The sequence below is a fragment of the Achroia grisella genome, unplaced genomic scaffold, assembly GCF_030625045.1.
Source record: "Achroia grisella isolate CSIRO2021 unplaced genomic scaffold, CSIRO_AGI_Agris_v1 utg359, whole genome shotgun sequence".
NCBI lineage: Eukaryota > Metazoa > Arthropoda > Insecta > Lepidoptera > Pyralidae > Achroia > Achroia grisella.
Window position 1 is genome coordinate 1,736,819 of NW_026712817.1, and position 23,650 is coordinate 1,760,468.

General features: G+C 32.3%; 2 protein-coding genes across 5 annotated transcripts in view; both read right to left on the minus strand.

Moving 5' to 3' along the window:
- The window catches only part of LOC131843901 (nucleolar protein 58), a 66,298-nt gene that overhangs the window by 26,168 nt on the left and 16,480 nt on the right, over window positions 1-23,650 (minus strand). The window lies entirely within an intron of this gene.
- LOC131843900 (malate dehydrogenase, mitochondrial-like) lies at window positions 722-19,278 on the minus strand. Of its 3 annotated transcripts, none has more exons than XM_059192680.1 (7): window positions 18,912-19,278; window positions 17,973-18,174; window positions 11,060-11,207; window positions 8,871-9,056; window positions 3,141-3,341; window positions 2,530-2,741; window positions 722-1,106 (listed from the first exon to the last, which is right to left on the minus strand). In XM_059192680.1, the coding sequence occupies exons 1-7, from the start codon at window positions 19,183-19,185 to the stop codon at window positions 854-856; spliced, it is 1,476 nt and encodes a 491-aa protein (XP_059048663.1). In that variant the 5' UTR covers window positions 19,186-19,278; the 3' UTR covers window positions 722-853. The 3 variants fall into 3 exon arrangements, with proteins under 3 accessions (XP_059048663.1, XP_059048665.1, XP_059048664.1); XM_059192681.1 differs by lacking the exon at window positions 722-1,106 and adding an exon at window positions 1,716-2,058; XM_059192682.1 differs by lacking the exon at window positions 8,871-9,056.

The window sequence follows — 23,650 nt, forward strand, 5'->3', positions numbered from 1 at the left end:
GTTTTTTTTTTGTGGAATAAGTACCTCCACGATATACTGAGAATCCCTTCTCACCAGAGGTTACGGTTTATTGGATCGACAATCCGGTTGGTGGAGTATTTTGTATCTTTGTTTTACCATTCCAAGTTTTTGGGTTTCTATAATATAATAATTGTAGCAAGGGAACAAATTACCATCTAAAAGTTTAGTACCTACATAAGAGGGAATCGATCGGATTGTTGATTGATTACTCTAATAAAGACGTGTAGGTATAGTAACCTTGCATTATGCAGTTACCAATTTGTTTGTTGGTATGGTAGGCGTTATACAAAAGTTATTCCTATCAGTTAGTTTGTATCCATTTTATATGTACAATATAGTTTTTCATATATTCAAAGGAAATATTATTTTACGATTGTTTATCATATTCATTATTATAAAATGTTGCATTAAAGTGCATTTAATTAAATTTCTTACAAAACACTATGATAAACTGGGTACAGTCCTAAGTTAATTTCATATATAAATGTAATTTAATAGAAATTTCTTTCGTTTTAGAAAGAATTACTTGTAATAAGTACATACTAAATGCTAGATTTAAGTGTTGCCTTATTTAATTTATTCATTCGTTTCATTTTCTTAAAACATGCTAATATTATTTAATAAATTGTATGGGCTGTTAATTTGGACAGATAATATAATTAAATAAAAACAATGTATAATAAATAAATGTTTATTTTTGTTATAACTTTGTTTTTCAATTTTTTTTTATCTCACGAACAGCAACAATCTTCACAAAGAGTAATGGATATACATTTCACTTAGTCTTTAAATTTTCTAACCACAGATTATATATAGTGTATAATATCAAACATCACATCTCTATAGAGCAATCATTAATGCGATCGTAGGCCTTCGGATAATACCAATGTTTCTGCATCCCAAACTGACACTTCTGGCATTGATTTTCCAGGTATTCTTCGTACCAACTTTGGGCTAGACCTACGTTACTCGTCACTTTTTGTAACGCAGTGTCCACGAGTTTAATCTCGAAGAAATTTAGTTTGGGGATATCGAATCGTTTGCAAATACCCTTGTCATTTAGTAGAACATCAATAGCGAGGTATCTGAGTATAAATGAAAATGGAAATGATTAATGTAATGTCCCACAAAATCGTAATTTCATTTGCGAAAAGTTCAGTTATGTCGCCTATCTTATTTATTAATATCCTCCCCCTTATTCAAACGGTATACGCAGGTGCGGCACAGGTGAAGGATAATATATATGATGAACATGAACTCAGGCCAAATTAGTCAGGATTTAACGAAGATGATCGATGATCGAGGACCCCTGATAGGGAGGATCGTCTTTTCCGATCCACGACCACTGCAAAATGGAGTGTCAAATATGTGGTTTGGAAAAGAACACTACTAGTATCTACATCAAAATAATTGGTATCGTATTTTGGGAAATGCCTCTGTTTAGTAGTGAACTATAGGTTGGGACGATAACCAGGTACTTAACAACGATTACAGATGTTTATTGAATGATTGTGCTTATTTTTGGGGCTCCGTAGAGTTTAATAGAACTTCTATTTGTACAAAATATCCCACATGGAGATACGAATTATGAAGTAGGGAAATTTGTTTTAAGATAGAAATATCAAATTATGTATTTCGGAAAAGAATAATTATTTACATTAAATTAAACGTCATTATGAGCAAAAAGTTTATTAGGAATTTTGTTTACATTCTCAAAAATTCACGACAGGCACTGAAACTTAAGATATTAATTCACAGACGATTATAAAGACCAATGTTTCACAGCATTACAAATTCGCATATGCACAATCGTCAAGTCTGCTTGGAGATTTAGGTGTAAAGAAATGGAATTGGCAGGCATCCAGTCTACATGACGAGATACAGTATTTGCAGTACCAATCTTCAGCAATTTTCTGTTTGGTGAATAGTTCATTCAGAGCTAGATCGACGAGAGTAGTCTCGTAGTCTGTCATCTTTGGGAGGCCGAGGCTCTTCACAATTCCGCCGCTGCCAATTTCAACTGTATTCGCGATGTATCTGGAGGCAGAAGAACTGATTGTATGCTTCTGACTGGCTTCTATTAAGTTTAAAGGAATAGCAGTAGCAGCTTTTAGATATCCACACATATCAGAGTATTATCTTATCTAATATCGGCGTGTTGCTTGTAATAGGTAACAAGAAATTTGAAATAGTCATGTGTAAATAGAATATAAAGAACATATTAATGAACTCGGCAGGACTCGGCAGGAAAAGTAGCGTTGCCTACCAATCCAATCCGATTGTGTCTTGAAACACTCTAGAAACCTATTGAAACATACAAATAACATTTCATCCAAATCGGTGCAGCGGTTTGATAATAGTAATATGACAAAAACACCTACAGAAGAATTAAATATTTAAAAGTGATCTAAATATTTATTAGGACGCAATTATAATAATTGCGTTCTAATACCCGCAAATGTAAATATATATTTCTACTGGATAAATATTAATAGTAGATGTAAACACCTAGCTGGAGATATAACTTGGCTAGCGTCCGTTTCGACGAACCCTGTCACTCTTGATAGGTCCTGGCACATTAGTGCATACGCAACCTTTTTTACCAGGCCAGCTAAAGCGTGCGCTTCACTAAGATCCGCTGCTTTAATGCAAGAACCATCACATCTTGTCACAGCAAGCTGGGCTTCGCGTACTGCGTTCGTCATCATTTGAGCGTTGTGCTAGGGGTGGGAATTAAACGAATTTTATGAACATTCAACCCTATTCAAAGAATTCGAAAATATGTACGTAATGTCATAAGAATTCCAATCCCTATAAATGTATGGTTCTGTTTTATAAAACTTTGCTAAATAACTAATCGTTTTTATTCATGAAGAAAGCAGGAAGCTGCAGTTTTTCAAAATAGTTTACTATGGCGAGAATTAAATTAACTTACTTTTTGCATAAAGTTTTAGCTGTCGAGGCAATTGTTTCGATTACATTTTGGGGCGTCAACCATTACTATTATTATTACTACTTTTATACTTCTTGAAGGATAGTGCAAGGTCATTATTGGGATATATAATATTAAGTAACATTTAAACAAATATAATTTAAAAACCAAGACAATAGCAAAGTACCTGAGCAAAGTCAAAGTATTCGACGGCTTTAGAGAACAAAGGCACCAAAGACATCCCCTCAGTACCACCAACACATGGCACTCTTGTGTAGCGTGGTTCGAGACATAGAGCACGGGCTGCGAGTGTACTCGCTCGCATTTCCGGCACAGCAAGTGATCCTAGCAGTTTACGGGGATCGTACCAACTGGTTTCTTTTAATGTCTGTTGAAAGATATCCGACATTTTTTCTGGATGAGTGTGGAATATTGCCTGCACTATCACTAAAACCTGGCAAAGGCTCCAAGAAGAGAACATTAGTATGAGATTGAAGTTACGAGTAGGTCAGGTAGTCGTGGTAGGTTCGTAAAAATCCATTGCTATGGTTTTGAAAGCAGACCACGTGGGAGTCGAATTACTAACAATTAAATAGCGGTTGGAGGTTAGATCTCTTTTCATAGGTTCAAAAAGAAAGCATTAAAACCTAAAGAGAGCTCCTTGGATCATAAAGCCCACAAGGACTTGGAAATTCCAAGTATTTAAAAAGAGATACAGATAGTTTATGATACACATAGAGGCATTTTGTAGATCATATTTTTAGATTTAAAGCTATTGGAGGTTAATAGGTAGCCCATATAGACTTAGAGGGCCTTGCGTGAATTCAGTATGGTACTTCATACGATGTAATGCATATATTAATGCTCCTATGAGGATTAATATATGCATTACATATATTAATGCTCATAGGAGCATTATATTACATATATTTGCTTTTATTAATTCTTGTCTATCTACAAATAGCTTGTCTATCTATAAATAATAATAATAGTATTAGACAATCTAAAAGCGCTATTTGTAGATAGACAAGAATTAATAAAAGCAAATATATCTGTACAAAAATTTGATGCTTTAGATGCTTTAACATCCAAAACTACGATAGATAGGATTGGGGCAATTCTTCTGTCGACGATTACGTCAGATAACGGCGACATTATCCCGGATCGTGATAAACTAATTTAGTACATATTATCACGAGAGACCTATTCGCGTATCTTTATCTTCTTAACTAGAATTGTTTATTTTCCACAAACTTACTTTTACTTCTCTTCTACCATAGTCGAAAGAAATGAGATTGTCTTGTATAATATACATTTAGGTTTGGTGTTGGTGGTTATTAGGAAGGTTTAGAAATATTTATGCAGTATATGTTAGGATAGCTCCATTTGATCCCCTATCCTAACCTAACGGCTGGCCGAAATTACGACTACCTGAACCAAGTTTTTAACCCCAAGAGGTGTTTTCTAACTGCAATATACATATATCGTATCCCTAAGGCAGGAGTTGTCCTTCCGCCACTCCATAAGTCCTTCCGCGGATTTGAAGTGCCCTCTGCATTTTTCACACATCCCATTTTCTTCCAATGAAGCTGTAAATTACAGCAACGGTTGACAGCATTAGAATAGAGTGAAAAAAAGACTTTCGTTTCCTTTCCACATACATACATATATCGGCCCAACTAATCCAATTACTACAAGTTCCTTTACGTGGTAATTTTTCAGGTACCAACACATTGGCACAACCGATCGCGTGCAAATTATGATGTGCCGTAGACGAATTTAAAAATTGAATCCACGACCACAGAAATAGTAATACAAAGAATAACAAATAAGGTTTCTTTTTCAAGTGACTCACACTCTTGGATACCCAATTTACCTCACAGTTATGGCATGAAGTAGTCTGTGCAAACAAAAACAAGTTTTTTTTATTACAATATCCTATGACGTTGGATTCGTGCAAAAACAACAATATTTATTGTGAGGGATGACGGGGCATTTCGCCGTCTCAATACTAAAATTTGGGTTAAAGTAATTTCGTACTGTCGTCATCCTAATAGATACCTATACGTATATATGTGTTACACTTCTAGCCGAGCCTAAGGTGTCATATCTATTTTCGAGTAATTTCGCTATCTTGTCTAAACTTTCAACTAGAATACATCTTTCCAATCAACTAACTGTTTGGCGCTGACATACATGAGACTGACGTACTCTCGAAGATGACTTTTTACAACATCTATTTCCTTTTATTATTTGTAATCTCTGTTTACACTATGGTCGACTGGGGTCGATTTTTACATGAAATTATTAATAAATATAGAAGAAAATCTTTGTTATATAATCTATATCATTATTAATTTAATATAGGTACATACGTGGTTTTAGTTTACAGCGATGAAAAATAGTGACAATTATTTTTTTTTGTTACCACTGGAACAAAAAATAACTTATATATATCAACCGATAAATCGAATCAATGTAACATATACTACTTGATTTCTTTTTAAACTTTGATATTGGAAATCAATTGTAGCATAATTTAATCATCGTCAGTACACGTAGGTAGTGTGAGGTATGTGGGTGTAAGTAAGCCCACACTTACATACAAGTAATTATGTTTCCAGAGTTATAATTACGAGTAATTAATTTTTATTTTACGCTTAATGTAGTTTTAAAAAAATCTAATATTTATGTAATAAAATTAAAAGCGAACGAGTTAACGGAAGAAATATAGGTATATATACAAATAATTCTTGATTTTCTACGTAACCTCGTGGGACGCCGTAAAACTATTTAATAATAAAAATATACTGTACTGTTATTCTCTTTACGTCATAAAGCGAGAGCTCAAAACAAAAGTAAAGCTAACAAAGAAATATCCGTCGTCTCAAGAACCCTGGAATTATACGGATTCAAGGAACAAAGAAATATTCATTAATAGATTAATGTTATACTGGTATTTTATTCTATATTTTTAATTACAATAAAATTCTAAATGTGAAAAATGAAAATATGAATTATGCCTATGCTTTCATTCTGTAATATTATGTTTTTTTTTATATTAGGCTAAAAATTTGTTAAAACAAGGATTTAAAATACATTTTTATTTATTTAATAAAAATTGTATTATATTAGATACTTTTGTTTGATTTTAATTATGGATACAAATTGGGAAATTATTAGTAATAAATAGTTCCAATTAAAAATATATGTAACTTTGGTGATGGTATGAATTTTCTATTATATGTACATATACATAAAAAACAAACCAGTATCAGGTCAACAACTAAACATTTCTTCCATTATTCCACTATCGAACAAAATTGAACGGACAAGGCTATATTATTTGTAGGGGAGGTGGCGACCACCCTTTCTTCCGCCGAGAGCACCTAAAAGGCTTTGTGTATTCTCTATATTTCCATTATAAGTAACATCGTTTCATAGTTCATCACATACATATACTGTTTTTGACATCTCATATTAAGTAGCAAAAATAAAGTAAATTTAAATAGCAAATAGATGAGTATCATATTATTAGTTATTAAATTTGTTAAGATATAGGTGAACTGATAATTACATAACTTTTACAAATTGCTTCCATTATATTTAATCTCTTTATCTCATCCCGTTTTTTTTACACTTGAGTATAATTTAAAAATTATACTCAAATGTAAAAAAAAAACGGGGAAATTTATTAAAAACAGTAAGGAAAATATTAGTACCTATATATCAATTTATTCTATATTTTTGAAGGAATGAAAGAAAGGTTTTTAATTCATCTGGAGCCAATTTCTACTACTAGAGTACTAGGTACTCTGTAAAAATTCCGGTAAAAAGTTATGCGTTTGTATTTATTCCAACATAGATATCTAGTTTCAAATTTGTTATCTCAAATTCTGTAAATAGTGCCCTTGGATAGTAAAATAGTTAAATGAAATTACTATATTACATAAGCATTACTATTTTACATAAGCAGGAGAGTAGACATAAACGATATTAAATGTCCTGACTGACAAATTGCGGATTGATTCAAAAGGCTTTTGTACGCGAATAACGTAATTTCAGCCGAGATTGAGAATGTGTGTCTCAAGGGACCGATGTAAAATATTTATCACTTACTGGTGATTCTGCGAGTTTGTTCCGGATATGGCCGACGTATTTCTCGGTCATTGGGGACTATTCCCAATTTTTTCTACGTGTAATGTTTTGAAGTTTGTTTTCTGTGCTCTTGTTAATTCGTTAGCTGCCTGAACATTGCTAAATTACTGAATTAATTTTTTTTAAAGATATTCTTTCAAAGAACAGTTTTATTGAAACTGGTATATCCGTATGTAGGTTTACAATCAATTGTTGGCATTCAATTGAGTTGAAATTTAGCACATTTATTAAGTTCGATAAAAAAATGGTAATGACTGAATTAAAATCAAAACTCTAGAACGCAATGACATCGATTTAAGATTCGTTCAAATTGTTTATATAATTATTTGGTTGACAAGTATATGTACTCGTAAGATCCGATTACATGGTCTTAGAATTAAATTAATGTACGATAAAAAACTGAAAGTAAAAAATACATCCTATTACCTTCTATATAAAACAACTGAAATGAAATCCAAGATTGGTATGATTAGGTTATTTATGAGAAATATTAAGTAACCGAAGTAGTCTATGAGTGTATTCATAAAACAGGACTAGATTACATCCATATGGGATTAACGAGCCGTATCCAAACCCATAAACAGTTGGTATTTCGACATTACTCGAACATAAAATATTTAACGTCACCCATGGGATGCAACACGCTACTAGTGAAATAACTTGGAATTCCATATTTCAGAAGTTTTCCAGAATACGACACTACTTTCATCTGGTGCACATTATTTAGAAGTCACTGTGGTAGTAGGTACTTTTTATAACAAGAAATATATGCTCTATAACATATATAGAAATGTTATGCCCGCTTCTGTTTATTATGAACTAGCTGACCCGCGCAACTTCGCCTGCATCACACTTACTTGACATTTATCATTATATTTCGCCCAATTTGCATATTATTTTAAATTATACCCTATGTATCATTCTAATATATATTACTGTAAAGTTTCATAAAAAATCGTTCAATACTTTTTGCGTGAAAGAGTAACAAACATCCATCGATCTCTCAATCGAACTCACAAACTTTCCCGTCTAAATAGTAAATAAGATTTATAGCAATTACTATATCTGTGGTAATGGTAGATTGCGTGAGAGGCAACCAAGGGAACATAATACTTAATACAAAGGTGGCGGAAAAGAAACATTTGATTAAAACCTACACCGAAGTTCCCTGGCCTGCGTGGTAATAATTAGTTAAACTCTCTTCGTTTGAAGAGTAGGAAAGACAATACATGATTATGCAATAGTGCAACCGCATGCGCTAACAGTATGCGCTGGCGTGCAGCCAGTGAAAGATGATAATATGAAGTTAGTCTAGGAATTTATGTCGGTGGTTTTCGTGGGGGACCACGAAGATGTTTGGTTTTTATATGTGACTGGAATGGCAAACAAGCTGACCTACTCTTCAAGTGGCAACAATCTCTGATACATACATACGGAATAGTACATATACAATATACATAGATCAAGAGTACCACTTCGAACCCAGTAATGTAAGTCCCATATTTCATCGTCCAAGCGAAATAACTTACCTACCCTACCTACCTGCTACCTGCTAGATGTTTAAAATTGGTGAGACAAAGGTACCGACGCTGACTCCTATGCAAAATCTACTGCTAAGTTTGGCCTAATATGGTACACTGCTAGCAAATGTACCGATAATGATTATTATTAATAATACTAGCAATAAATAATGTCATATTAAATTTTAATAACTTTACTAGACAAAAATAAACAGTAAATGAAATACAGTCTGAAATACCTCAGCGACCAAAGGAACCATGCAGTCTATTGGCGTAGCGCACACTATAATAAATGCCTTTGGGCATTCATTGGCTATAGCGTCTGCATAATGTTTCACTATAGGGGCTTGACAGCAGAACCTCTTTTCAAATGGCATGTCCACATTTAAATAGCCGCTTTCAAGCATTAGGACTATGTCAGTGTTCTAAAAGAAATCATGAATCATTATGTCTTGAATATCTACTCATATTTTTAATGTATAAGTTACTAATAACTTTATTTTAAGCAACTTGCCGAGTAACACACGGGAGAAAATAACTAATAATAGAATGTCAAATTTTTTGGAGTAAAATAACCTGTAATCAATATTACAGGCTAATGATGTAAGTTTATATAGGTAAAAAAAAATAACTGATTCATCTCTGTTTTTGGCTTACAAAAAAAAATATGCTGGTTTTTGCATTTATATACGTAGTAATATTTATTCTATTAGTAGCGAAATACCCGGTGACTCGCCTGGATTCCCAGGTAGGTCTGGGTGTAAGTATACACCTACCAACCCTTTACCAATTTCCGTTATGCAGCAGCACTAAGTGCGTTGTAGTGTTTTCAATTGAAGGGTGAAGCCAGTAAAGTCTAACATGTGGCATAATATTACACGTTACCTAGCATTAGTCGTAAGGGGTATATAACAACACAATAAAGACAGAAAACACCCAGACCAATACAAATAAACATACTCATTAATACAAATGTTTTTGTAATGGTAGTGCGAGAATCGAACCCTATGTATATAAACAAGGTGATGTCCTAAACTACTAGACCACTGAGAGAGACAGTGAAAACATACTATTTTGTTTTACTTTTAGTACAAAAGAATATTGAGTGGGTGAGCGCTTGAGCGACGACGTAAGTGGTTTTATGCTATCGTCTGCAGACCGATTGGCGCCGAACGAAGCTACAACACACGACCTCTAATGGATATAAATTGATACATGCATTCTTTATTTATGACGGCGAAATAGATCCTGTTTCGCATTTTCGATTAACTTGAAATAAATTTAAAACATCTGTTAAGTCATATTTATTGAGCGCAACCTGTTACTCAATAAAATATTACTTAAAATTGCAAGGCAATAGTTATACATAGTATTATAGTTTTAGATATAGACCAATCATAACGGATATAAAAAAATGTAATAACAGTTTTCTTGAAAAGTGTTATTCAAGTTCAAGAGAATTGGAAATAAGTAGTTCAATTTTCTAAATTGGCTTGCCTACTAGGTCGTAGATTCTTTTTCTTTGTAGGAGAATCCGAAATAAGTGATACACATTTAAAATAGGCATGCGTACTAGTTTACAAAATATCGTATAAACAGGCTTGTATTACTCTGTATGAAATACTAAAAATTACATTACATTTTACAACAAAGTTACACACTGCAAATATCTTTTACAGACTACTTCATGACTAACAATCTATAGCAATGAATAATAACAGAGCTTGTATTGATTGGTGATTGACAATGACGACACAAATATACTGTGGTAGGTAGTACTGATTCTAGGTAGTATAATACTAGTTTAACTTTTCCGTCGCAAATAACAGTTCGTTGTTGTAGGATATTTTTTGCAGTTACAATACGGAGCCGTATTGATTGGCGAGTCACAGGTCGATGGCATTTTCACCTACTCTTGTAAATGCCACGCATGGTTGAAGCCCAATAAAAGATTCAAGCAATACAGGCGGTGTATGTATTTTAAACTGCTATGAATTATGTAACTAATTGGAAACGCGGCGAGTTTTCGCATTTAAATAACTTTAATTTAAAAGTGGATTTATTAGTTTATCCTTTACAAAAATAAATACCAACTTTCTTCTTTATACCTAGTAGCCAACTTTGTGTACACTGGCCTTATTCCTCCTCCTTATAGATTGCTTTTTGAGATTAAAAAATAGCCTATATCCCTCCTCATGATACTACTTAGATTTAAATTTTATTAAGACTCGTAAAGCTATTAATTCAAGAAAAAGTAACAAACAGACACATTGTCATGTTTATAATATTTATATTTAGTTTCATGTTTATTCTAGTTAGTTAGACTACCTACGTTTTATTTATATACATCTATAAGTGTCTTTATAACATCGTATAAGTATTTTCTATTATTAGCGGAAATAAGATTATTATTAGTAACGTTTATAACCTGCAGACACCGTTCCAATTCGTAGCAGGCACTACTGAAAGCTTGTACCCTACAGTTAGTGTCGATATGCTGTAGATCTTGAACCACCTTGCATAGATCTCTGCTACAGTCTGAATATTGGGTGTCCTTCGCTTCGTATAAACGTAGTCTGAAACGGGATAAATCTGATGAAATTACTAAATATAAAAGGCGCATTTGTCCTCAGAATGATGTGACGGAAATCGGATTTCCGATATTCCATTTTATATCTTATGGATTTCTTTATTAGATTCATTTTCAGAAACGGATTCTGCAATATTATTGGACTCATTAATACTTTTCACTGCCAAAAGAATTCGTCGTCGGGAAGTTTGGTTGGGGATTGGAAGAATTTTGTCGGAAGGAAATTTGTTTTGATGAAAACCATTGAAACGTGTAATGTCTTTTATTTAAACTATTTATAGTTTGCTTTATTTTTTCATATGAAATCTTCTAGTCATTTAAATAAAGCTAGCAAGCATATAAGACATTAGTTTTCTTGATAAAGCATCTGCATTACATAACAACACCTAGTCGTTTACTATATAATCACCGTATACCAATTCCAGAACCACTGACTCCAATGGGATCTTATGAATTTATACTATTTATAATAAGAAACAATAACAATAGCGTTATACAATTATCTCAGTCTCTTATTTATCCTTATGGTACACTAAATAATATCATTGTACTAAGATTCTAGCCATAAAAATTGTGATAAATAGCAGAATTGAACTTCAGTCACGGTCCGCACGCCGCTCGTAAAATCTTGGCTTTATTACGTTTGCTTGAATGATCCCTGTAATGGCTTGTTTGAGACCCGCTAAAAGTTTGATGTCTACTGTACCAGGTCTGACAGGTGAATGAATTTAGTAATGTTTAGCTGTGATTGTATATAGGTCTATTAGAAATGTTTATGTGTACTGGCAGCCTCGGTGGTCTAACGGTTCAGTACACCGATGATTCCTCGGTTTGATTCCTCGCACGACACAAACATTTATATTTATGAGTATGATTGTATGTATGATAGTCTGGATGCTTTTGATATATTTTATGTAAGGCTTAAAACAAAAATGATATCAGTGGTCTAGTACCCATAATATAAGCTCTGCTTAGCATGGGACTAGATGGCGCTGTGTAAATTGTTCTGATGTATAATTATTATTTGACATTGAGTACTGTAGCTTAAAAGTCTATGCGAAATTCTTGATTGGAATATTTAGAAGCACTACTAAGTAGATTAGTAATACGAAGTTCAAAGAAAACAACACATAATTATTGTAGATCGGAAAGTGTGAATTATTAGATGCATATATGATTCATCTCAGATGAAGGATTTAACACGTATTGAAGTGTCATGAAATATATATGTAGCATTTTGGATGGAAATATTATAAGCTACTGTTAACTATGGCCAATCACAATTATGCGGACGAAGTCGCTGGTAGAAGTAAGTTTGCTATAAACATGATATCCATATTTATAATGATTTGAGGTTTATTTGTGAACTACATTTATTGGGCCACGCGACATATTAACTCTTTAGGGTACCACTATAGAATCAGGACCCGTGTTTTATAAATTCCTCCTAGTAACTTGCATTTATAGTTTACTATACATAACTAATTAAGTGCCTATTAATAACTGCTCAGAAAATCTAGTTAACATTGTTAACAGTTGACCTTTTAACTAATAGAGTTAAAGAAATATAAATCGTTTCTGAATGGAAAAAGATTGTGAGTACCTAAATGTAATGTAATGTTCTTTTTTGACGATATTCCCCAACATTGACAAATAGGATTTTTTTATGTCATTGAAATAGAAAGAAAGAAAGAATTAATTGATTTTATTATATTATTATTAATTATTTGATACAATAACAATAACAAAAAGAAATATTTTGAAACCTATTTGGTACCAAAATAATCCAATAAAATAATCAGCACGGTATCAGATAAAATATCGTGACGTGGGTGCCACGACGCTGGTATTCTGCGGAAATAGCAAACAAGCTGATGGCCACCTGATGGAAAGCGATAACCGTCTCCTATATACAGACAATTATAGACATCACGTTATCACGTTATACCCGCGATACCACGAATGCGTTGCCATTGCAGGATACAAGATGTCATGTCTCTTATCCTGTAATTTCACTGCTTTATCTGCACTCTATAACCAAAACGCAACTTATAAAGCAGGTTGATTGTACTTGAAGATTATTAATTACGTAGTGAAATACTCGATTTGCCATTTTCAAGAAATGGCAAATCGATGCGAATAATAGCACTCTAGACGGTTAATTATTTATTATAATTGTATACAGCTGTAGTACTGTAGCATTATGGTAACATACATTAATTAGATTTAAGATCGTAGGCTATTATTAACCTGATGTACAAATTATTATATAGAACCAGTACTAGTAATAATGGTATAATGAATTTATGCATTTATGCTAGCCTAAATAAATTAAAATACTATAGAACGTAGAATATATACTAGATATTTCGATGTAAATTTTTATTGATGAAGCCAAAGATAGAATCGAATCTAAAGATTCAGACCAATCTTTCCATATCTATTTTATATTTTTCTATTTAATAAAATTTACAAATCCCATTTTACAAAAAAACAAATAATAATTAATATACACTACGACTGTCTCAGTTAGGATAGCGAGAGGCATTATTAATTATATTATCGACGTCGAATCAAAATTTACTGACCCCCTGTGGGTGAGGCTACCGCTAACTGTCGAACTAATTTTTGCATTTGTTAGAGATGTTTCAACACCTCGAAGTCAATAAGAAATATCAATTGACACTCGTGACATAAACTCGTAGTTGTATTGGTTGTCACATCACGTCACGTCACGATCTTGGGTTTTAAGTCAAATTAGTAAATCAGTACACCATGACACTTCTATTTCATCAAATCAATTTAATGTCACCTACTATTATCATATTATATCAATTGCTACATTTCATAATGCGTTGACCGCATTATGAAATATGAAAGACTATCTGAAGCGGAAGTATCTGATGTACCTGATGAGTGAGAGGTATCGAGGGTTTTATGAGGAAAAATATGGAGAAAACTGAAAATGCCACTAACACGACGAAATATTAGATTATTACCAAAAAGAATTGGTAAAAAAACATGATTATAACCTTTAAAAATTATATAAAAATCCATCAAAGAGTATCTGAACAATGAAATCTATATTCTTGTAACTTATACAGAGGTTGTGTTACATAAAGACAAAACGACCGACAGTCAATCATTCATATTCATTTGTTAGCGATCGATAGCTTTCAAAGTGAACAAATCTTGTTGAAATCGACTGTTGAATGATTCATTAAAAATTGCTTCCATTTTATGCTTCAGTAGGCGTAGACTGCGAGTGACATAAAGTGTGCAAAATATTATAATGCGTAAAATACTGGAACGAAAGGAGCATTGCGAAGCAATAGCAGATAAAGTGAAGATATACACATATTAAGCTAATGAATCCACTACTTAATGGATTTATATTTTGTTTAATTCCGCTATCAATAGCATGTCTGAAACCACAAACACTCAGTGCATAAACCTGATCATTATCATATTTAAATAAAGAACATGATAGTTTCCTGCCATTTTGTATTAAAAATTATACTAAGAAAAATGCAACCATGTTAAGTATTGTGTTCGGTGCAACTTGAATTTGGTAATGCTTTAGACTACCTCATTTGGGAAATGAGGTAGTCTAAAGCATTACCAAATAGTCGTAAAGGTATATTTAGGTATACAAATTTTGATAAATCTGGATCAATTGGCTATTTAACATAACCATTTCATCTATCTATCATATATCTTTAACAGTATTATACTTCCATGGTTTACTCACTAGCTATTGATCATAAGAAAAATAGCTATAGTAAAACGCATTATATTGTCAATCGAAGACCCAATAAGTTTTTATTATGTGCATATACCCAGCTCTCTATAAAAGCTAATACTGTGGTATAAATAGACCGCAATCGACATGAACGACAGCGCAAAATGTCCCTGAAGACGACGTTCGTTACGTAAGAAAAAAGGTAAAACAAAGGTAAAAGCCATCTTTATCTTTATGGAAAATAGGTATTCATAACAGAAATAGAATTTGACATTTGGATTTTGAAGCTGTTACAGGGTTCGGGCAAATATACTGGTGTTTTGACGAGGGGCGGAAAGAAAGGTCCCTGAGGGCTGCCCAAACGGGCCATTTTATGAGGCGTAGCTTGTGGGACAAGTGACGTCACGACTTGCTGAACAGCTAAAGTTTACATTAAGAGCATTCATCTCAAGTAGTAACATTTGTTTCGGTAACATATTGTCGACATAAAAAGAAATCGCTTTTAATTTTTTTATCTGTTAAAGTCTAATTAATAAGTACTTTTAAAAGGTTAACATTGTTACAATTTTATTTCAATCCATATTACAATTTTATATATGTAACGGTATGTTAACAACGATTAACTTTTATATCACCTCGTATTTCGAAGTTCTTAGAATACTTTTACTTGTTTCTAAAAATTCCTTATCTGTAACTAAATAAATGTTTTTCTGCCCCGTTTTACTACATTTTTGTTTATGTCATTAATAGCAATGAAGCCGACGACATATATCTAATGGTAAGTGGCAACCGTCGCCAATTATAGGCGACGGTTATCATGTTATGTGGCACCCCTCCCATCATGTCTTGCCTCTGTGTGTAATTTCACTGCCATATCTCACCTTTTAACCGAAAAACAGCTTACATAGCAAACTGCTTGTTAGCTGTAATAGGTGAGAAAGAGGTACTCATGCAGACTGCTTTGTAAAAAAGAAATTATGAAATACAATTTCGATCATTAATTGTGTTACCAAATAGGTCTTGGCTCATTATATGCCGTGACTAGGTGCAACGACGCAGGTATTTTGCATATATTTATATATAACATAAATCTATAATAATATATAAACGTAATAATAATAATTGTACTGAATATGTAGTTCTTTTTTAGGAACAAGATTTTTACGAATGTTAGATTTTTATTATATTTATAAAATTGGTAGATAGGTATTTATTGGTACTCGTATGTGCTGTGTGTTAGTTGTAAGTGTATTTTTAGTCAACGTTGTTTGATATTTTAATGCAATGTCCATGTTCCATCGGGCAGTAGGTAAATAAAAAACTAATCACCAACCTGCTGCACAAACATTACGATTTTTATATTTTAGAACCCCGGACGAAAAAAGGGGTGTTATAAGGTTGACGTGTCTGTTTATATATGTCCGTCTATGGCATCACAGCTCTTAAACGAATGAACCGATTTAGATCGATGCGGTTTGAAGAGAACTTATGAACATTAGTCCATTGTGTATATTTGATGATTGATTGTATTACAATAAGCTTTCTTTTGTTTCAAAATAGCAGACAAATTCACGATTTACTAGGCTGTTTTTATTCTTTGTAACATATAAGTAATTTATTATTCGTTATATGGAAGTGCTTAACATATATTTATATGTATTAATTTAAGAAGACTAAGTTTATGTATTTATGTTATATATTGTCTTAATATTTCGGAAGAAAAGTAGAAGGTAATAAAAAGTGGATATGTTTCAGTATACAACATCAATTTAAAATGTTTCAATGCACTTCACATAAACTGACCTGCTGTACGTGGCTACTTAGGTACGTGATCTAAAATAATATTTTATATTGTGAAACATAAAGTTTATATGATAGTAAAACAGATGTCATAAAGTCTGAAGAAGAAATTGAACGAATAAAGTAAATTAATATTTACATATTCAATACATAATTTAGAAACGAGGAAAGAATCTACAAAGTAGAGCAATGGCGCTAAGGGAAAGGTTAATGGGGTAAGTATCCCCCATAAAACCTAATTACCCTTTTTAATTATAACGTTCTACCTAAATTCGAACATTTGCCAGCTGGATATCAGATAATTAAAATGATTAAAGTGAAACCGAAGCACATATTATAATTCGTAATTGTTCAAATTAGAATGTCTAGTATGCATGACTGCAAATTCTTATTATAAACTTTTAAGATAAAAAAATAAGAACAGGTAATTAAGTTATAGATAAAGGTATAACTTAATTACCTGTTCTTATTTTTAAGTTATTGGTAGAGTTATTTATGAGTAGTCGTATATTTGATACAGGTGACAAGACATTATACGTATGGAAGAATTTGTTAATATTGTCATTAGATTATCTGTAGTTGTTGTTTTTATTGAGTACTGCATATCTTTTTTTAAATAAATAGGTACTAGTTAAGACTATATAATCACTAAATCCAAAATTAAGTGGCGTTAACGGATCTTTATCGGAGTTATCTTCTATTCTATTTTATTCTATGAAATTTTAACGCAAATATCAATATATGCAGCCGTGAATTAAATCACTTCAATTAAAAATAAAGAAATTGCAACCTTGGCCTTTTAAACACTAAGGTCTTTAAAAGGCCCAAGTTGCAATTTCTTTTTAATTAAAAAAAAAAGTACATTTCTGTCTTAGTGAAAGGAGCAATTGTCAGCATGGGGGCAAGTAAATATAGATGTCCCTAGGAAAGGACCGTGGTTATTCCTGGTGAATTTATTACGATTGGACAGACGAAAAATCAGTCTGTCACTGATCCTCGATGAAGCCTCATTTTTCAGAACTACTGTTGTTTTATTAAAAATCTGAACCTATCTGAAATTATATACCTATAATTTCATTGCCTTATATTCCCCAACAACTTACAAAGAAATCTGCTTAGCTGCTAAAATAGGCGAGACGGAGCTGCCCACGCCGGGGATTGTGTACAAAGTATATCTCTTGTTCAATATAATACATTTAAAAAACTCACTTTTTAATACAAGGGCATTGTTTAAGTAGCAACGCCACATAGTGCCCTATAGCTGTATCTGCCCCAAGGATTGACACTTGGAGTCCGGGCCGAGGTTCAGGTATTGGAATCACTTTCTTTTCTGGTGGAGGTAACGCTTTCGCCTCTGGTACCACTACCTCTTCACACGGTTTCGGGGTACATTGCACCCGCCGAAATGGCGCTGTAGTCAATAATTATATACCTTACTAAATACCTTGGGGAGAAGTTATTGTTAGTAAGGGAAACTGGTAGCTTTATTATTAGCAATATACTATCTCAGGTCTCTACGCTGTTCTGCTGGAAACTATTATAATTTCTTGGTGAAATATTCGCTGACTTTATTCTTACTCTATCATCTGCCACTTAGGCCTCGCCAGTGTTTACCATTAGCACAGGTAGGTATATTATCCCATATTCATTCATAAAATATATACTTGACCTCATTACAATATTCATGTATAGGTAAGAAATGACCGCAATTCGAATTGATTTTATCATACTTTTCACCTAAGTACGCATATAGAGGTTACTAATTTCTAGTTTTTTGGGTTTATGTTACATGTCCTACATTTTTATTATTCTCTAAAGACTAATCCTGGCTTCACTCGGATACTGTACCCTAGAATTTGAGTTCAAACAGTATTGTATATATTGATATAATATAATAGGGTATATATTTTACTAATGTACAAAATTAAGATATCACTTTGAATTATGTACTTTACAAGTGAAAGAATTTTTGAATCGGTGAAGTACTTTTTGAGTTTTTATCTATTACAAATAATAAATAAATAAATAACCAACTCGCTGCTAATGAAACTTTATGCAGGTATAAATACTATTAAAATCGATTACGTATTTTTGATAAATCATATCTAGGACAGATATTATAATACTTGGATAACAGAATGTACTAACTTCCAAAATTAGTGCCTCCCTCTATGACTTTCAGTTTGATCTTGTGTAAAATTCCTTTCTTTGGTTTCTTTTGTCTTATGCAAGGTTGGGGGCAGTCAGGATCTGCATCCGGCGGGATATCTACAACAGCTCTCCTACATCTATCTTTGTCAGATTTCATTCCATACCATCGTGTAAATATGCTATGATTTATGTAATTATTTGTCTCGGTTGTCCACAAGTTTGACCATAAATATTTAGTTTTCTGCACAACGAGTATATCTAATCGAATCATTGTTTTTTTCTATTGCTTTTATTTCTAAATATACTTTCTTGGTAATTTTTGTTGCTGTCGTGAAATATAATTTGACTTTTGTGTTATTATTATTCTTTCATTATTCCAGATTTCAGAGTAATTATTATTTTCTGCCAGATTTTTGTATAACAAAACTTTATACTTAATACTGACTATATACCTACTTGATATTAAAAATAAAGATACATGACCTTTTTACTGAGTACTTTTGCTATATTCCTCGTGTTATAGCATATACGATACAGGTAACAGATATAGAAATATCTAAAAATTTCTGAATTTCGAAGGATTATATTTTATAAAACTATTAATTTGTGTGTGTGTGTTTGGTGATACTGTAAGGGATAGCTACCTATGTATTTTTCATTAGTTATTTTCATGTATTCTAAAAGACATGAAAAATAAATGTTGGTTTTTAAAGTGACATTATCTCTAAAATTTTAAATCAATACAGTTTCATATTAGAAAAAGATAATAAAGGATTCAGCTGTCATCTCCAATTTCTCGTAACGCGTGGTCGCTAGCCCTTACGATGTATTTTTTTAATGGATGATAATCGAATGATGCCGTTTGCGCTAATAATACAGCCAATTGTGGAAAGTTCACCAGGAATTAACCACGATGGTTTCCAGGGGAACCGCGCGAAGGTCAACCTGATACAGTATCTGTAGCATTGCCCATTGTTATTAAGTCATAATCCACTTTATTTCACTTTGTGAATAATCAACGAATAAATAAATCTCAGAGGAGTAAACTTAACGAACAACAGAGAGTAAAAGTCAATCTATCTCTAGAGTTAATTAATGTAGAATGGTTTGATGGTCGCTGGAATATTTATAGCGGTGAACAAAACATAGATCGAGTTGAGAGGGAAAGTGGCGGCCAATGTTCTGCCTTGACACTGTACGTATTTATAGGCTGGTACGAGTACATTCTCGGCTGATATTGCCCTATTTCCTGTTTAGTTTCCTTATAGGCATCGTCATATTTACATACTTTAAAGCTAATATCTAATACAAAACTATTATTGTATGAGTATTACAATGAACTGGGTTTTTTCTACACAATTAATTAATTCAATCTATAATTTTGAATACAATGAACAACGTATATATTACAAAATTAAATTACCCAAAATAAAACATGTTACCTTTCGTAAAACTCATATTTTAACGTAAACAAACTAAATTGCTTTTAAAATATGTAGAATATGTAATCTTATACCTTCAAAATTTCTTGCGTTAATAAAATAAATAACAGACGAATCGTATATTGTATGTTGCGTAGACATTTCTGCGCAGATGCAAACTGTAGATAAATTAGAGAACGTATTTCTTATTCTAACTGTTCTAATGCTATTGGCTGCGCTCTACAACTTCACCGGATGAAAATGGTGGCAAATGCAGATAGCATTCCAAACACGCGAAAGGACTTATAAAGCGGCAGTATAAGTAGTCCTGCTAAATGGATGCGACTTCAGTTTTGTTAGAGCATAGATAAGATCAGTTAGAGCATCTCGAAGGGGTTTCAACTCAATTGTTCAGTTTTAATTCCGTTTGAATGTGACCCCATGTCTCATTCAAATGATCACATTTCAAAAACATTATATTTTTTTATTGTATAGATAATAATTGTATTCTTTGAGAGTGGAAAGAAGTATATATCTGTCAAACGTCTAAAAAAATTCATAGCATATCTGCAAAAGATATATAGATTATACTACATTGTAATTAAACTAGTAATCGAAGGTTAGCGGTGATCCGTCAAGATGTCTGTGCCCGGAAATCGCGTGACGAGTGTACAGACCGCGCGGCCGCCCGGCCGCCCGGCCCGCTCGTGTACGGTGGGCGCGATCGCTGTTGTTGTGGGCGCCGCCTAACTACTATAAGTACTACAAATCTTACATCTTGTATTTGGTTTCAATGTGGAATTACTTTTTTATAATAATTCATTTATTTCTCCTCACAAATATAGATTACAACATATACATATAGTATTTTTGGATAACACAATGAAAAAATTTACTATTATGAGCAATTGCTGTGAGAAATGCTGTCTAAAATAGGTGTAATCTGTATCTATATATTTGTCTTTCTAAATATCATAGTGTTACAATAACAATAATATTTCCACAGGTGTAATTGTTGTTATATAATAATTACATTTAACGTAAGACAACTTTAATTGAAATACACATTTGTACCACCTAAGCTAATACATGTTACTAAAATTTTACCAGCGACTCCACCAGGCTTCGCAGGACGAGTAGAACATTATATTATACACCTAATCCAACGTAAAAAAATACTTTATTGATAGATAACGAGTCTATAAAAGTTTTTGAGATTATTGCGAATATAATAGAGTGCTTCTAATAGTGAAGGAAGTTATAAAAAAAAATATAAATTTGTTGTATCGGCATTAATTTTAAATTGGAATTATTATTTATCTATGTAAACAAAAAATAAAGTATAATATAATTATAATGTAGATATTTTTATTCTTTTGTTATAATATTTATTTGATTATGATATGATAGATTTGACGCCACACAAAAACCGTCTACGAGAATATTAAAATTCCTATGCATATATGAGATAATAGACTGTATTTATTGTTCCGGTTTAATATCTTGATACCGTCAAAGAAATCGGTTTCTTCATCCGACTATTATTGATATTTGGTTTATTATTGTATTTTTTATGTTAATATTTCAATGAAATCACTGAGTCATAGGTAGACCATGCCATGATAAGAATCGCGTGAACCCACGTAATTGTGGCGCACCCTGTCGTTTTTACGCAGAAGCTATGGATGGTTTATATAATTCTAACAATGAACTTCGAATTTTAACAGTATTTCCGATTCCGTCAAAAGTAGAATTTCTTTATTTTATGATCTAAATTGGTTTTATGATTGGTTTTGTCGAAACCATTAGCAATATAAATACAGATTCATGGTTGTGACTATTTTGATTGTTTGAATTTGAGTTATGATAATATGATGCTAGTCTGTATATAAAGTAATATTATAATATATTATTAATGGAATACCTATTTATATAAACGATTACTAAATACAGACTTTCAATTGTTCATTTAGGAATTATTTGTTAAAATGCGCTCAGTGGCGTAGAACTGTAGAGTATCTTACTTATATTTTAAACGCTAAAGTTTAAGTAAGTAGATTGATGTATGCATGTTACTCTTTCACACAGGAACTACTAAACAGTATTTTAATATAATCTACTTTAAAAAAATAGCAGTCTATACTCCTTCTCTATATAAACTAAGGTTTGCGCAATTTATACTCCATACTCCTCCGATCGCGCTATTTTCCTTAAAAGGGGTGTCAAAGTTTTTGTTTCACGTATTTAGTTGGATATCAACCAAATCAACCAAATCTATTTTTCACATTAATAACTCTTTGACATCGGGGTCGAACTGTATTTTCAGATTATCCCAGAACTCATTCGAATATACAACACATAATTTTATCCAAATCAGTCTAGTCGTAGGTAACCGAGATATCTTTAAGGAAATGAAAACAATATCCGTCATACTTGTGAACGAGTGCTGCTCTTATCACTACGACTGATTTAATCTTATTGTGTTTTTATATTTGAGCCTAATTAGTTAGTGCTGCTTGGTAATTTGTATTCCCACGTTTCGACTTGTAAAATGTGAATTTACAAGTATTATTAAAAAGAGCAACACATAAGTTTTTTGCTCGTTCTTATTGTGATGAGACAGCTTTCAGAATGAGCAATACATTAAAAAAAAATGTTATGACTATTCAAAAGTGCTTAAATTGTTTATTTGAATAAATGATTTTGTCTTCTATTCTATATTATTAATGTTTATGTGACCTTTTTTTGCTAAATCTCTAGACTACCAAGGTATAAATACATAAATAAATATTCCAACACACAAAATATTGGTATAAGTTAAACTACACGTATCACCAAAGATTCAAAGATATCCGGGTCTTTACCGTAACGGATATAAATTATTCCGATCTCCTTAGCAGTCAGGTAATAAAGTACGCTTTTGTAAATAAATAGAGTGAATCGTGCAAAATATACTCACTCGTATACATCAATATGGGCCTTTTCCTAATCGCTGTGAGCTACGTGAAAAATGTTTTCCGACAAGATTGATGATTTTCCTACTCGTACTAATACACTCGACTGACCTTCCCACAGCCGACCGATGTTGAAACTCATACATTTTGTTAATGTTGTATAAAATAAATTAAAATATTTTTAGGCTATTTATGGAGTCACATACTCAACATTTTTCAATAACTTAATCTACATCCTTTTGTATTTGTAATATTAATGTGAAAGTGATGTTTTTTATTATCGTTTGACAATTTTAGACCTCAAACTATGATCAACTGTCTTAAAGGACGGGCTAGATTTCATACCTGCGAAAACGCCGGT

Coding starts and splice junctions, on each gene's coding strand:
- LOC131843900 (XM_059192680.1), bottom strand. CDS start 19,185: ATGATTCGATTAGATATACTCGTTGTGCAGAAAACTAAATATTTATGG. Junction 11,208..17,972: donor CAATGCCCTTGTATTAAAAA/GTGAGTTTTTTA, acceptor ATCCCGTTTCAG/ACTACGTTTATACGAAGCGA. Junction 9,057..11,059: donor AATTGGAACGGTGTCTGCAG/GTTATAAACGTT, acceptor GATTTCTTTTAG/AACACTGACATAGTCCTAAT.